This window comes from Thamnophis sirtalis, unplaced genomic scaffold, assembly GCF_051295495.1.
Source record: "Thamnophis sirtalis isolate CommonGarterSnake01/CBP01778 unplaced genomic scaffold, rThaSir2_p1.2 scaffold_16, whole genome shotgun sequence".
Lineage (NCBI taxonomy): Eukaryota > Metazoa > Chordata > Lepidosauria > Squamata > Natricidae > Thamnophis > Thamnophis sirtalis.
This window is the reverse complement of record NW_028261396.1, coordinates 5,475,779-5,490,123: the sequence shown is the minus strand read 5'-3', so window position 1 is coordinate 5,490,123 and position 14,345 is coordinate 5,475,779. Positions and strand designations below refer to the sequence as shown.

Sequence of the window (14,345 nt, the reverse complement as noted above, 5' to 3'; positions counted from 1 at the left end):
AGGACTGCCAGTGAAAACAGAAATTTTCACACAATATTCTTTCTGAAGGGATGGATGGACCGCAGTGGGAAAAGGCCCTTTGTAATTGTACTTGTATATTCTTCTTGTGCTTGAGAAATAAATATAATTGGGGCTTACATCAAACTATTTTGATTAAATTATATGTGACAGTAATTGCAAAACAATTGTCTCCAAATGCAACTTTCGCTTTTAAACACTTCACAGTTAGTTCTATAAGCTCAACAGAAGAGTTTGCTCTTCAAGAATATTAATTCTTGTTCATACCTCTTTAATTTTTTTGCCTTAAAATCAGTTGTGCAAAGAAAGAACCTCACAATTTACACTTAGTATAGGCACCTCCTGAGGAGCTTAAGAGACTACTTAGAGCTACAAGGTTGATTTAGTTATACTTTAATTCTCAAAATATGTAACATCATCATTCTTTAAGAATTGGGTAGCAAAAAATTCTCATTATATTTTGCACAACATTGGTAGCCTCTTCAGACGCTTCTCATTTGCCATTGAAATTTGGCCATAAAACACATTGCCAAATTTCACTTATTAATGGCTTAGATCCCATATTCACTTACTTCAAAGCTCATGTTAGGAACCGGAAGTTGACAAAATGAAAAATATCCATTTTAAGATTCAAAGATGAATTACATTAAAATTTCAGATACACTTTGGAATTGTTTGTATCTTAAAATGCTCTCATTTCTTCTCTGGGATAAACCTATCTGATGATTGTGTATTTGTGCTTAATGTACAATTATGTGAAAAAGTATGTCTTTTCTTGATTTTCTGGATTTTTGCATATCTCTGCTGCTGCTTTTATCAAAATTACACATGAAAAGGGAATTTGAGTGAATAAATCACCCAAAGGTTTCAAATTTGTTTCATTTTTTTAAATAAACAGAGTCATCTGACATGTAATTTATCAGAGTGAAAAAGTTAATCCCTCTGCTTGTAATTTGGTTGATGTAGTTAAAGAGTTAATTAGGACCGACAAGTATTTCAGTAAATTGTCAGCTGATTTGATCCAGCTTTACATATCTTACACAAACTTTGATTTTTCCTAGTGGCACGCTGTGCCCTTTTCAAAAGAAATTCCTGAAGACTTCCATAGAAATAATATTGATACCTGTCTCTGTGGAAAAAATTCGAAATCTTATATGAAGCTTTGGAATCCACCCATCTATAGTCCAAGATATGGTTTTAAAATGAAAAGATTTGGAACAATAGGGAACAGCTATCCTGTCAAAATCTCTCCAAGAGCATAAAATTGTTTAGAAAGTCACAAAGGACCACAGAACAATATCCAGAGACTTGCAGTCTTCTTTAACCTTTGTTAAAATGAGCTTATAGAACTCCAACACCACAAAAAGAAAACAAACTGAGAAAACATGAAATTCATGCGAGAATAGCAAGACAGAAGTCATGGCTCATAACAGAACATTAATGCTCACCTCAAGTTCGGAAGAAAAAATATCTGGATTACTCCAGACTTGTGAAGCAATGTTCTGTGGACAGATGAATCAAAAGTACAACTTTCGAAGCTACATGAGGTTATGGCTATTGGAAACCAAGCATGGTATTCCACAAGAAGAATATCATACCACTTATCAATCATAGATATCATCATAATTTAGGGACACTTTGCTGCTTCAGAATCTGGATGTGCCACTATTTAAAGGAAGTGGAATTCTGTTTGTTTTGGAAGATTACAAAGAAGAATATTAGATCTTATGTCTCCTAAACGAAGTGGAAACCATGAGGTAGTGATCCCAAACATACAAGTAAGTCTCCAAGAACATGGATAAAGAAAAACAAACTAATTGTTTTGGAATGAAAAGTATCAAAGTCATAAACACCACGCAATTGTTACAGCAGGCACTGAAGTGAATGGGCCACACTAGAAAACCTTCAAATGCTACTGAAATGAAGCAGTTTGCCATGGAGAATTGGCTAACATTCCTACTTAGTGATGTGAAGGACTGAACATTTGGAGGCAGTTATCAAAGTTAAGAGTGGTACAACTAATAACTGAAACTAAGGGGGCAGCAACTCTCTCATATTGGTACATCACATGTTGGATGACGTTGTTGATGCATTCATTCTCTTTATGCCTCAGTAGATCCACATGAAGAGAGCCAGTTTGGTTAAGGGATCAGACTAGAATTCGGGAGAACTTGAGCTCTTCCCACCAGAGACACAATCTCAGCTGGGTAGCCTTGGGCCCTATGCCTCTCCGACCTGGAAAAGAGGCAGTGGCAAGCCACTTCTGGAAAAATAAACGTTGCCAAGAAAACTCAGGAATTACTCTTCAGATTTAAAGGCACCAAAAAATAAATGTAGCTGTAATGAAATAACAAAGTGGATAATGCTCAAGTATTTTTTTCCTTAAAAGTGTAAGATGATGCCCCCTAAAGTACTATTATTATACTATCGCAATATTGAAAAATTAATAACTGTTTAAAACACAGTGTGTGTTTTTCTTATAGGAACCTTCTTGTTGCAATGAACAAATGCACTTTCACCGATGTGTGTACTTTTGTTGTTTTTTTCATTATACTCATTTTGGTTCTTTGTTTTTAGAAAACAGTTGCAAAAATCCAAAGCTTACAGTGGTTCCTTTTTTGTGCATTTGGGTTTTAGGCAGCCCATATTGGATCAATTTGCCTTGAAATACTAATTGAAACCACACATACAAAACAAAGCTGAACAACTTGTAGCAGGCAGCTAAAAATTTAGGAATTTAAATATTTCTATTATTTATCAATTCATGCTTCTGAAGCTGAATAATATCTCCTTTTGCTTACTCATTTACTAATAAGGATGATTCTTTAATGTAAAAAAATACTAACCCTAATAATTATTATTAGACAACTGTTGCTTAAAAAATGAGGTTCAAATACCTGTTAGCTACAAATAACGCTTAGCAAAAATAATGTAGCTGCAGTTGTCATTTTATAGTGTACAATGTATGTGTACAATGTTTATGTTAGTGGTTTCATAGAGTAAGATAAACAGTTTTTTTTAATTAATTTATTTTCAGAGCATAGTGTCTATGTAGCTCATAAATCCCCGACAGAAATTGAAGGAGCTCGTGAGATTCAAGAAGACAAAAATGTTAAAGTGGAAATACCCATTGATCAGGTCAGTTTAAAATAGATTTTTTTTTCTGAATGAATTTATTAGCATTTTTATTCCCAATTGCCCTTGTTTGTTTTTCTTTTAGGACTAGTAAGAAAGTCAGAATGTTTCTGTAAAGAACCTAACATCTTGCCAACTAGATCTCCATTTCAGATTTTAAGTAGCAGGTTTTTTTTTTTTTTTAGTAAGGGGGAGGGAGTGTTCTTTTAAGTGAACAAAAATGATGAGAAAATACAGTCACCAGTATGTATACTCAAAAAAACAGTCTATGCTATATCTTCAGAAATAAAATATTATTATAATAAAATCTTTAGAAGTCTCTGACTTTGTAGATTCGTCTCTGACTTTCGCATTATTGCGTACCAGAGGTGGGTTCCTACCAGTTCGCACCTATTCGGTAGAACCGGTTCGTCAAATCTACCGAACTGGTTAGAAGAGGTTCCACCAGTGGACCCGGAAAGCAGGCCACACCTACAGAAGAGGTTCCAAAATTGTTTGAAACCCACCACTGTTGCGTACCTATTGGCCTAGTTCCACTTCAAGACTCTTGAACACTGACTTATGAGATGAGAAAATACGCAGTCATGCCTTGTTTAATTAAGATGATTTCCAGATGAATGACTTTTCTTACTAGTCTAAAGATGCTATGTAACTATTCCATTTTCAAAGGGGGGTGTTTATATTTTTGCTGCCATCTACTGGCCAGGTATGGTTATACCCCGTATTTCAAAGAAGCAGCAGTATACAGTATATTTTATAATTGTTTTTAAAAATTCCACTGGTTGTTTATTCCCCTGATTTTGATAGTCCATTATTAAAGGGAGAGAATTAAAAAAAAACTTTTTTTCTGACCAAACACAATCATTAGTAAGAAGTGGCTTTTTGATTTGCTTGTAGAAAGTAGAGAAATCAGTTTTTAAAAGCTAAATAGAGCATGGCTTATTTTCTGATTGTGATAAAATTATGCCAAAAAGCTTATGCTTTGCTTTTTTCTGGTCATGTAAATCATAACTGGATTTTATTTTAATAAAGTCTGTTGCTGAGGTTTTCTAAAACAAGGAAATTTATTCATATCCTGGGATTACAATAAAACGTATTAGTTTTCTTACTGGTTTTTCAACATTGGAGAGTAATATAGGTGTTTAAACTCCAGTGCTTTTAATGGCAATAAATCACTGCTTGCCTTCCCCCCCCCCCCTTATTTGTGATAAAATAATATAGGGTAAATTTCATTTTACTGAATTATTCTCATGCAAATCTTAAATAGATTTTATTTCTAAGCAAAGCTATAGTGGAGAGTGTCCAAAATTAGAAAAGGTATTTGCATCCTGGAATTAGAAAAGAAGAGGTTACTTTTTGTTAATTGTTTTTACAGCATTTGAATTCATATTGGTTATTTCAAATGAAATCTCAGGTATAAATCCTTTTTTGTCAGTTTGTTAAAAAAGTATTACGACATTTGCAACAGTTTTTGTGTTTATATTGCTACTCGAAAGAAAAATAGCCGGCTGCCTTTTTTTTTTCTTAATCTGTAATTTTAAAAAGGTGAAAGTTGCTTACTTTTGTTTATATAAATCTGTACTGGAATTTATGTTATCCAAGGTTCCAGCTGAGATCATCCAGGACGAGGAGATTTATGCAGATCCTGGGAGTATAAAAGAGCAGGTTTGTTTCATTTTTTGTTTTTGTTTTTGTGGTTGTTTTAAGCAATAGTTTAGTTTAGTTTACTTTATTGTCAATGAAATTAAATGCCATCTTCAGTGTACATCATACATAAGAAAACTATAAAACAGTATACGAAAACACACGTCCTTCACATGCTATACAATTGAATTGAAAACCCCTGATACTGCATTAATAGTACACTATACAGTAGAATTCCACATAGTTACTGCCCTGGGATAGAAGCTGTTTTTCAGCCTCTTTGTCCTTGCTTTTATTATCCTGTACCGTCTGCCAGATGGTAATAGTTTAAAAAAAAAGGGGAGCTCAGGATGAAATGGATCTTTAAGAATGTTTTGAACTTTCTTAAGGCAGCGGGAGCCATAAAGCTCTTCCAAAGAGGGGAGGGGGCAACCCATGATCCTCTGGGCAATGACGTTGACCCTCTGGAGTGGTGTCTTATCTGCCCCTGTGCAATTGGCAAACCAGACACAGGCGCAGTAATTTAAAATACTCTCCATAGTGCAGCAGTAGATGGTCACCAGCAGTTTTCCATTCATTTGTTGTTTCCTGAGACGTCTCAGGTAGTAAAATCTCTGCTGGGCCCTTTTGACCAGGGCTGCAATGTGGCAGGTCAGGTTTTCTTTTATGATAACACCCAAAAACTTAAAACTGGCCATTTGCTCCACTTGGTCTCCATTGATAACCAAGAGCGTGATGTCTGATCTCTTCCTTCTGTAGTTCTCTATAAGCTCCTTGGTCTTATGGGTGTTAAGGATAAGGTGACCGGACGTCCCAATTTCAGTGGGACAGTCCCGCTTTTGAACAATTTGTCCCGTGCCCCAGGGTTTTTTTTTAAAAGTCCCGATTTTTTTTTAAGTTACGAAAAAGCCTCCAGCCGCCTTGAGGCTCTCCTAGCAACTGGGAGCGTATATTCTTCGAGCCAAGCGCATTCCCTCCCGCGCGTCCTTGGGAGCTGTTGCCAATGGCTGAGGGAGGAGAAGACTTCACTCCATGTGGAGACCGCGGGCTTCCCTCGAGGATTTTTTCTTCTTCTGTTGCTTTGAGCAGCCCCTCCCTCCCCCCTCTCTTTCTCTTTCTCTCTCTCTCCCTCTCTCTCTCTCTCTCTCTCTCTCTCTCGGATCTGGCGGGCTGCCTCCGAGGCTGTCCAAGCTCAGCCCCTCCCCCTCCCCCCGGACTGCTGCTTCACCTCGGCTGCTTGGGGCTTCTAAATTGGCATTGTGTGTTGTTTGGGGAGGGGATTACTGTGCCATAGAAACACAGTGTATGTCTCACGTGGCTGATAACCTGGTCTCTATACAGAAGAGGTAATTTTAAAAACTTCGGAGCGAATCCAGAAAGAGGGGAAAAAGAGGCTGAAGGAGTGTTTGCACAGGGGGGGGGGATTTATAAATGGCCCAGTGAATCCAGAGGAGGAGTGTGTTTGTGTGTGTGTGTGAGAGAGAGAGACTATCACTAAGTGTTGTAGCTTCTGATTCTTGATGAATGTATTCTATTTTATTTTTCTTTATGTACACTGAGAGCATATTCACCAAAGACCGCCTCCTGCCGATTACCTCCCAAAGACCCATTAGATCCCACAGCCTAGGCCTCCTCCGAATTCCATCTACCGGCCAATGCCGATTGTCAACCACCCGGAGGAGGGCCTTCTCTGTGGCTGCTCCGGCCCTCTGGAACGAACTCCCCACGGAGATTCGAACCCTCACCTCCCTTCAGGCTTTCCGTAAAGCTGTTAAGACCTGGCTGTTCCGGCAGGCCTGGGGCTCCTGAGTTCCATCCCCACTCGAATTGGTGTGCTTGTTGAGATCTTTTAAACTGGCTCTGTACTGTTGTTTGTCTTCATTTTCTTTTTCCTTTTGTATTGTGTCCCTCCCCTCCCGGTTTGTTAGCCGCCCTGAGTCCCTCGGGAATAGGGCGGCATACAAGTTGAATAAACCTCTAAACCTCTAAACCTCTAAGACAAATTCCTTGTGTGTCCAATCACACTTGGCTAATAAACTATTCTATTCTATTCTATTCTATTCTATTCTATTCTATTCTATTCTATTCATTTCTATTTCAATTCTAACAAGGAGTTTAGCTTCTCTCTCTTGAAAATGTAAGCTACCATAAGGCATTATAATGCAAGCTAGCTTTAGCTTTCAAACAGTTCATTTAGTGACCAAAGTTACAATGGCATTGAAAAAAGTGACCGATGACCATTTAGCGACCATTTTTCACACTTAGTGACCATTTTTCACACTTAGCGACTATTTTTCACACTTAGCGACCATTGCAGCATCTTCAAAATTTTGATGTTTGGCAACAGATTCGTATTTATGCTGGTTTCAGTGTCCTGGGGTGACCTTTTGACAAAATATAAAATTTTTAATCAAGCCCCCCCCCCCTCCCCATGAATGGTGTACTTCTTTACCAATCTGAAAATCTGGTCACCTTAGTTAAAGACCAAGTTATTGTCTCTACACCACGAAAGCAACCGGTCCCCCTCATCTCGATAGTCAGACTCATCCCCTCTGGAGATGAGTCCCACCACTGGGATTATAGGGAATAATGTATTAGATATGTAAAAAGAAATCCTGATTATAACATAAACTTTTTTTTTTCATTTTAAAACCAAAAATAATTTAGCAACTAAAATCATTTAGGATATTTGTCATTTGCATTTACTGTTCATAAGAAGCGGCATTCAGGGTTGCTGACAAAAAGCAAAAGATGTAAAGGGTTTTAAAAAAGACAGTAGAAAAAAGTTACTTTTCTTTAATTCATGACGATATAGGAAAACTTTGATTTATTTCCATCTTTTATGCAAATATAACTAGAATTTATCTTACCAAGGCTCCAGCTGAGATTGTTCGGGATGAGACAATTGATGCTGAGAATGTAAAGGAACAGGTCAGTTTAACTTTCGTTTTTTTTATAATATAAGAAAGCAAACATAGATATTTAATATGGAATCTCAGTTTTGAGTGCTTGCTTCCTAATTTGTTAAAAAGAGAAATGAACGTAAAATAACCAAAACTATTGGTGATAATTGATCTAATTAACAGCTGAAAAAAAACCCCCAGCACAGATATTTTGCTAATCACCTCAGTTGAAGGGTAGCAAAGCTTCAGGAGTATTGAAATCTATGTGCTTAATAATTAACCGTTTGACGGTTTAGGCAAATCCTGGAAGTGGGCACAATAATATGATTTCTATTTAATTGTCTTTCTGTGTTTAACATAAAAATATATAGTATACATTATGCATAATTTCGATTTCATTTCTACCTTACTCAAGATAGTCACAGCTTTACACCACACACACACACACACACAAACACACACACACACACAACCCTGTTGAATCTATGGAGATTCCCAATCAACAGGCCAAGATTGTCCCAGAGGTGCTTTTCCAAAAGGCAACTGGAGTTTCTTGTTTGTTTTCCTTTGAAAACATTTTGTTTCTCGTCCAAGGACTGAAGAAGTTTCTTGGATGAGCAGCAAAATGTTTTCAAAGAAAAAAAACCAAGAAGATCCAATTGGCCCAGAGGTGGGCCAATTGGACCAGTTCGGTAGAACCGGCAGAACCGGTGCGTCAAATCTACCGAACCGGTTAGAAGAGGTTCCACCAGTGGACCCGGAAAGCAGGCCACACCTACAGAATAGGTTCCAAAATTTTTTGAAACTCACCACTCTCTCTCTCTCTCTCTCTCTCTCACACACACACACACACACACAAACACACACACACACAAACTCACTCACTCACACACAGAGACTCACACAGAAAGAGAAAAAGAAAGGAAGAAAGAAAGAAATAAAAAAAGAAAAAAAGGAAAGAAAAAGTGAGAGAGATGAAAGAAAAAAGGAAAAAGGGACAATGAGACAAAAGGAAGGAGAGTGAGAGTGAGAGTGAGAGAGAGAGAGAGAAAGAGAGAGAGAGAGAGAACACATGGCTGGCAAGCCACTCCCACAAAGGAGGCCACACCCACAGAGAAGGTTCGAAAATTTTTTGAAACCCACCACTGAATTGGCCTTTGGAAAAGCATTTTTGGGACAAGCTGTTGAATCATAATATCAAAAATAGTATAGCCCGCTTCCTCTCCTCAGTTCCAGCCATTTGGGACATGCATGCAACATCACGTGGAACATGGGTGGGGTTTGCATCCCGATGTTACAACACTGCTTTGACCAATTTGTCTCTCCTAATATGGGTGCACAAGGCTACATAATTCAGCCCTGGCAGATGGTCATCCACTGAGGACAGAAGCAATCTCTTTATGGAGAGAGAAATCATTATGCTTGCCCTCCAAATGATTTTATCCATAGCAATTTTGACCACTGTCTCTCTGACCTTCCTCAAGTATCATGTAGAGGAGGGTGGACACAGCCATTAAGTGAACCATTGCAATTGTTAAATTAGTAACATATTTGCTAAGTGAATCTGGCTTCTCCGTTGACTTTGCTTGTCAGATGGTCACAAAAGGCAATCACATGACTTTAGGGCCAGAGGTGGTATTCTGCTGGTTCGCACCGGTTCGGGTGAACCGTTAGTGGCGGCGGCGGTGTGAGGCTCCACCCACCCACCCAGACTTCATCACAGACCTTCTGCGCATGCTCAAACGTGTGTGCGTTCCCGCTACGAATCACCAGTGAAGATAATAGGACACCATTGCTGCTTGGGACACTGCAATAGTCCTAAAAAGAGGCCAGTTACTCAGCATCCAAATTTTGATCACGTGACAATGGGTATGCTGCAAAGATCCTAAGTGTAAAAAAAAAACCTATGGTCGAAAGTTTGAAATAAGTCATAAGTGTGAAAACCTAGAGTCATAAGTGACTTTTTTTTCCAATGGCCATTGCAACTTTGAATGGTCACTGAATGAACAATTATAAATCAAGGACTATCTGTGTTTGGAGCAAGTGGTTGCAGCCAGGTTACCCCTTTCAAGGTTATAACCAGCACACAGTATAGGACTAATGTTACTTGACTGCTTTGGGCTGTAAAGTATGAAAACTAGCGCTTAAGACACAAGACTGTTTCGGCTTTTATTCAGAGCTTTGTCTAGCCTGTTATTCTGGTGTATATCTAGGTACTAGTTTATAGTTATAGTTTATAGTTTTATTGATTTGTATGCCGCCCACTCCCGAAGGACTCCGGGCGGCTTACAATAAAACAAGGGAGAGGGAATAATACACAAACAACATTAAAATATACAACAATCACAATCTCCGGGGGGCGTTTATTGTTCATTGCAAGATATTTTTTGAATAACAGTAACCCAGAATTGCAAGATATTTTTTGAATAACAGTAACCCAGAATGTTGTTTATTATAGAACGTACAATAAAATAAAAAGCTGTACTCAGCTATCATAGATAAGGTGTAGCAAATGTTACCTCTTGGATTTAAAGACTAAAAAGTGGAAAGGTTAATTCTTACTGCTTTTTTCCTGTAGGCAAAAGAAGGTGAGCAACTGCAGGTCAGTGTTAAAAAAAATTTTTTTTCCAGTTGTTAAAACTTATGAAATGGCAAAATCTGAAGTTCTTGAGTTAGGAAATTTTGCTTTTTTGCTTAGGCTTCATGGTCTCTTTATAGTGGCCAAACTGTCATGGAAACCAATTAGGGTCACCTCTGATTAGTACATGAATAGGAGATTACCTTGAAATCCCTGGCTATAAAAATATGGAAGTAAAAATAAATCTAGAAGAAAGCTATTAACTTATTATTCCCTTCCAAATTGCACGGATCTGTCACTAGGAGTCTAGCTCAACTCCAAGGAGACATTAATTTTTTTTTTTCTTTACGGTAAGCATTCCTTCAGGTGAGTTAGTTTATTACATCAGAAAGTAAAACTCTTATTTTTTCATATTGCTTCCATCGCAGAACAGAGAAAATGGACTTTTATGCATCTCACTGTTCCATATATTTATTGTGATCTCAGATTAATTTCAAAGGGAAAAGGTGGCTATAGAAAAGCTAAATTACAGTCTTACCTGCCAATTACAATTGATATATCAGATTAGGGAAAGCATTGACAGGATATTGAAGAAGTAGTCCGCCAAATTTAGCTCCTACTCGAAATCCTTCTTTTTCTTATCAAATATTTATAATGTATCAAATTTAAGTTACTACTGTGATACAAATAAAGGGAAGCCTTTTCCATGGTTCTTTAAAAATTATAATTTTTACACAGCCCCAGGTTTGGTCATTCCTTCATGATATTTGGAATAAACAATAACATATTTTTCATAGATTTGAATAAGCAGGAGGTTTATTTTAAAATCCTAACTCAATGAGTTAGGATAAAAAAATAACTAAAGATTTTATTCTCTGGTAAAATTATTTTTCTTCTGTTAAGATTCAGTTTTAGAATAAGAAACTATTAAGTTTCTATTAACTATTAATAGTTAATAACTATTAACGTATAGATATAGGTCTTTTCAATGTGTCTAAATTTTCTTATATTATCTATAGAACATCTGTAAAACATTTGCTTTTGCAAAGTTACAAAACATTTGCTTCTATTGGGTTAAGCAAGGAATGTGGTTTAAATACTTGCTAAAATCCATAGGAATAATTTATTACTATTGATTGCTTCAGCAATCCACTATCAGTGAAAGAGTATCTTTTAATTAATAATGCCAAATCTGCCAATAAGGTGCATATTGCTTGATGAAGCATTTTGTCTCCCACTGAAATTGTGTGACTTTAAAAAATTAAATCTATATTGATTTTCTAATTGGTTTTACATGCACTACCCACAAATCCTTTTAAGTGAATATCTCTGCTTATTTTCAGAACACAACTTAGTACCTTACAGTTATATATTTTAGAATTGCTACCAAAGATGATCTGATATCAATTCACTGGAATTGTTAGGCATCAGCTGAAATCTGAAGAGATGTGTAGAACTAACTTGCAATTAAAGTTTTTAATCCAGGCTTCATCAGTGTCTCTGCTGTGTGACATAAGAAGGCCTTAGTAAATTTAGCACCACTGTGAATCAGATCAAATTATTTTGCACTTAAAATTTCTGACTCAAAACTTTTGAGTTCAAAATGGTGCAAATTCAGAATATTTTCTACATTATTGGAAAGGCTAGGATCTTTGTGACTCTCACAACAGTCACTCGAGCCCTTGTGGTCTCTAGGCTGGAATACTGCAATGTGCTCTACATGGGGCTGCCCTTGAAGAGCATCCGGCGACTTCAGCTAGTCCAGAATGCGGCCGCGCGAGTGATAGTGGGCGCACCTCGGTACGCCCACATAACACCCATCCTCTGCGAGCTGCGCTGGCTACCTGTTGATCTCCGGGTGCGCTTCAAGGTGCTACTTACCATTCATAAAGCCCTCCATGGTAGTGGATCTGAGTACTTGAGAGACCGCCTTCTGCCGATTACCTCCCTTCGTCCCATCAGATCGCACAGAGTGGGCCTCCTCCGAGTTCCATCTGCCAGTCAGTGCCGACTGGCGACTACGCGGAGGAGAGCCTTCTCAGTAGCAGCTCCGACCCTTTGGAACGATCTCCCCATAGAGATTCGCACCCTCACCACAGTCCAGAGCTTCCGCACAGCCCTTAAGATCTGGCTATCCCATCAGGCCTGGGGATAAGATCTTCATACACCCCACCCGAATGTTGAATGAATGTTGTGTTTTATTGCTATTTTTATTTGTACCCACATATTATTTTACGTTCTGTCTTGCACTCCCTTCCCATGAGTTGTAAGCCGCCCTGAGTCCCCTCAGGGAAAAGGGCGGCCTATAAGTGACAATAAATACTAAATACTAAATACTAAAGCTCACTGCCCAGGTTCAAGACCTGAGCACCTTGCGACGGGGTGAACTTTCATCCTTGCCTCAACTTCTACTCACCTAGCAAAGCATGAAAATGTGAGTAGATAAATAGGTACCACTTTGGTGGGAAAGTAATAGCGTTCTCTGAGCCTCAGTGTATAGCCTTGCTGGCCACATGACCACGGAAAGGGTCTTTGGACAACGCTGGCTTCCAGAAATGAGTACCATGCCTTAGGGTCAGACATATCTGTAGAGGGAAACGTTTACCTTTACCATTATGTGTGTGTATGTATGTATATACTATATGTGTCTGTGTAGACCAGGGGTGGGTTTCAACCGGTTCGCGGCGGTCCCTGCGAACCGGTTGGTCGGCGAACCCGGAAGTAAGTAACGGGAACGGCGAAGGGCCCACCCGCGCGCCCGCGCTCCTTACCCAGTTTTGACGAGTTCTGCGCTTCCACACATGCGCAGGACACATACAGTGCCTGCGCGATCCTCCAGGAGCAGCTGGAGCATCGCACAGATGCTGGTATGCATGCGTGTGCTGCACGCGTGCATGCACGCGCTGTGCGCGTGCGCGAGGATGCCGCCGGCCTTGTTCCAACCGAACCGGTTGGAACGGGGCGAGAAACCCACCCCTGGTGTAGACACACATACTTTATTTATTTTTAAAAAATGTATGCTGTCCATCTCACTGATAAAGTGATTCTGGGCGATCTACAATATATTAAAAAGGTACAAAAGATAATATAAGGTGATTAAAATTAAGAGGATTAAATAATATATACAATATATATATATATATACTGAAAACAAATATATGCATACTGTATACGTGAACACACATACACATATGTATACCATATATGTATATAATATGTACTATCTATAAAAAATCTTGCTGTTCGACAGGACTTTCGTGATCTCTAATGATTGATTTCTGTTACAGGGGAGAAAAGGTGCTTTCAAAAGAATGTTTGGATTCTTTTTCAGTAGATCAAGGAGTAAAGGTACGTCATACTTACTCTTTCAACATCGTAAATGCCTTCAGATATACTTCACCTCGCAACTGAGCAAGTATTATTACTGCATTCTTAACATCAACAATCGATATTGTGATAGAAGCTCAGGAAAATTTCACCGATAGGCAAAGAAGTTATATTCTTTCGGCTAATTTCAAAGTTATGTGTTTTGAGATTCAGGATGGATTCAGTGCTTTTTCATATAGCAGAGTTTGTGGAATTCGCTGCTTAAAAATTTGGTGACGGCCAAAACTCTGTATGGACTTAGCTGGAAGTAGACATAATGAAAGAGAGTAAGGTTTGTCGGTCACTGATCTTCCTCTTTCCCTCCTTCCCTCCCTTTGTGGGACAGTGTATTTTGTGTACCACTTGCAGTGTGTGAGATGCCTGATAAGCAGTGTGATGCTGTTTTCTTATCTTGCTCATAGGCTGTCCAACAGGTACACCGGAATTGTGGATTAGTTAAGCCCATGGTCTGATCCATACAGCTTTTCACCTCTTAGCTCTTGGCTGTTATAATTAGTAAGAGGTTTATACCTGTAGTCATCTTGGCATTCTTTGGTCAGTGCTGAGCTGTGGGTATTTGGTAAGATGAAGCGGATCGATGTGTCCTTCAGTGTGTGCCACCTGACCATTTTTATGAAATATATTTTTCTTACTCCCTTCTAATATTCTGCTACGTCACATCTTCTTTAGGGCATGCGTTA

General features: G+C 38.5%; 1 protein-coding gene across 1 annotated transcript in view; it reads left to right on the top strand.

Moving 5' to 3' along the window:
* DCDC2C (doublecortin domain containing 2C) overlaps positions 1-14,117 on the top strand; it is a 33,092-nt gene extending 18,975 nt beyond the window's left edge. The window contains exons 8-13 of the mRNA XM_087702773.1: positions 3,056-3,156; positions 4,756-4,818; positions 10,279-10,302; positions 10,634-10,644; positions 13,566-13,626; positions 14,067-14,117. Of these exons, the coding sequence (XP_087558899.1) occupies positions 3,056-3,156; positions 4,756-4,818; positions 10,279-10,302; positions 10,634-10,644; positions 13,566-13,626; positions 14,067-14,117 (311 nt within the window). The remainder of the gene's footprint in view (positions 1-3,055; positions 3,157-4,755; positions 4,819-10,278; positions 10,303-10,633; positions 10,645-13,565; positions 13,627-14,066) is intronic.
* Positions 14,118-14,345: the final 228 nt, after the last annotated feature.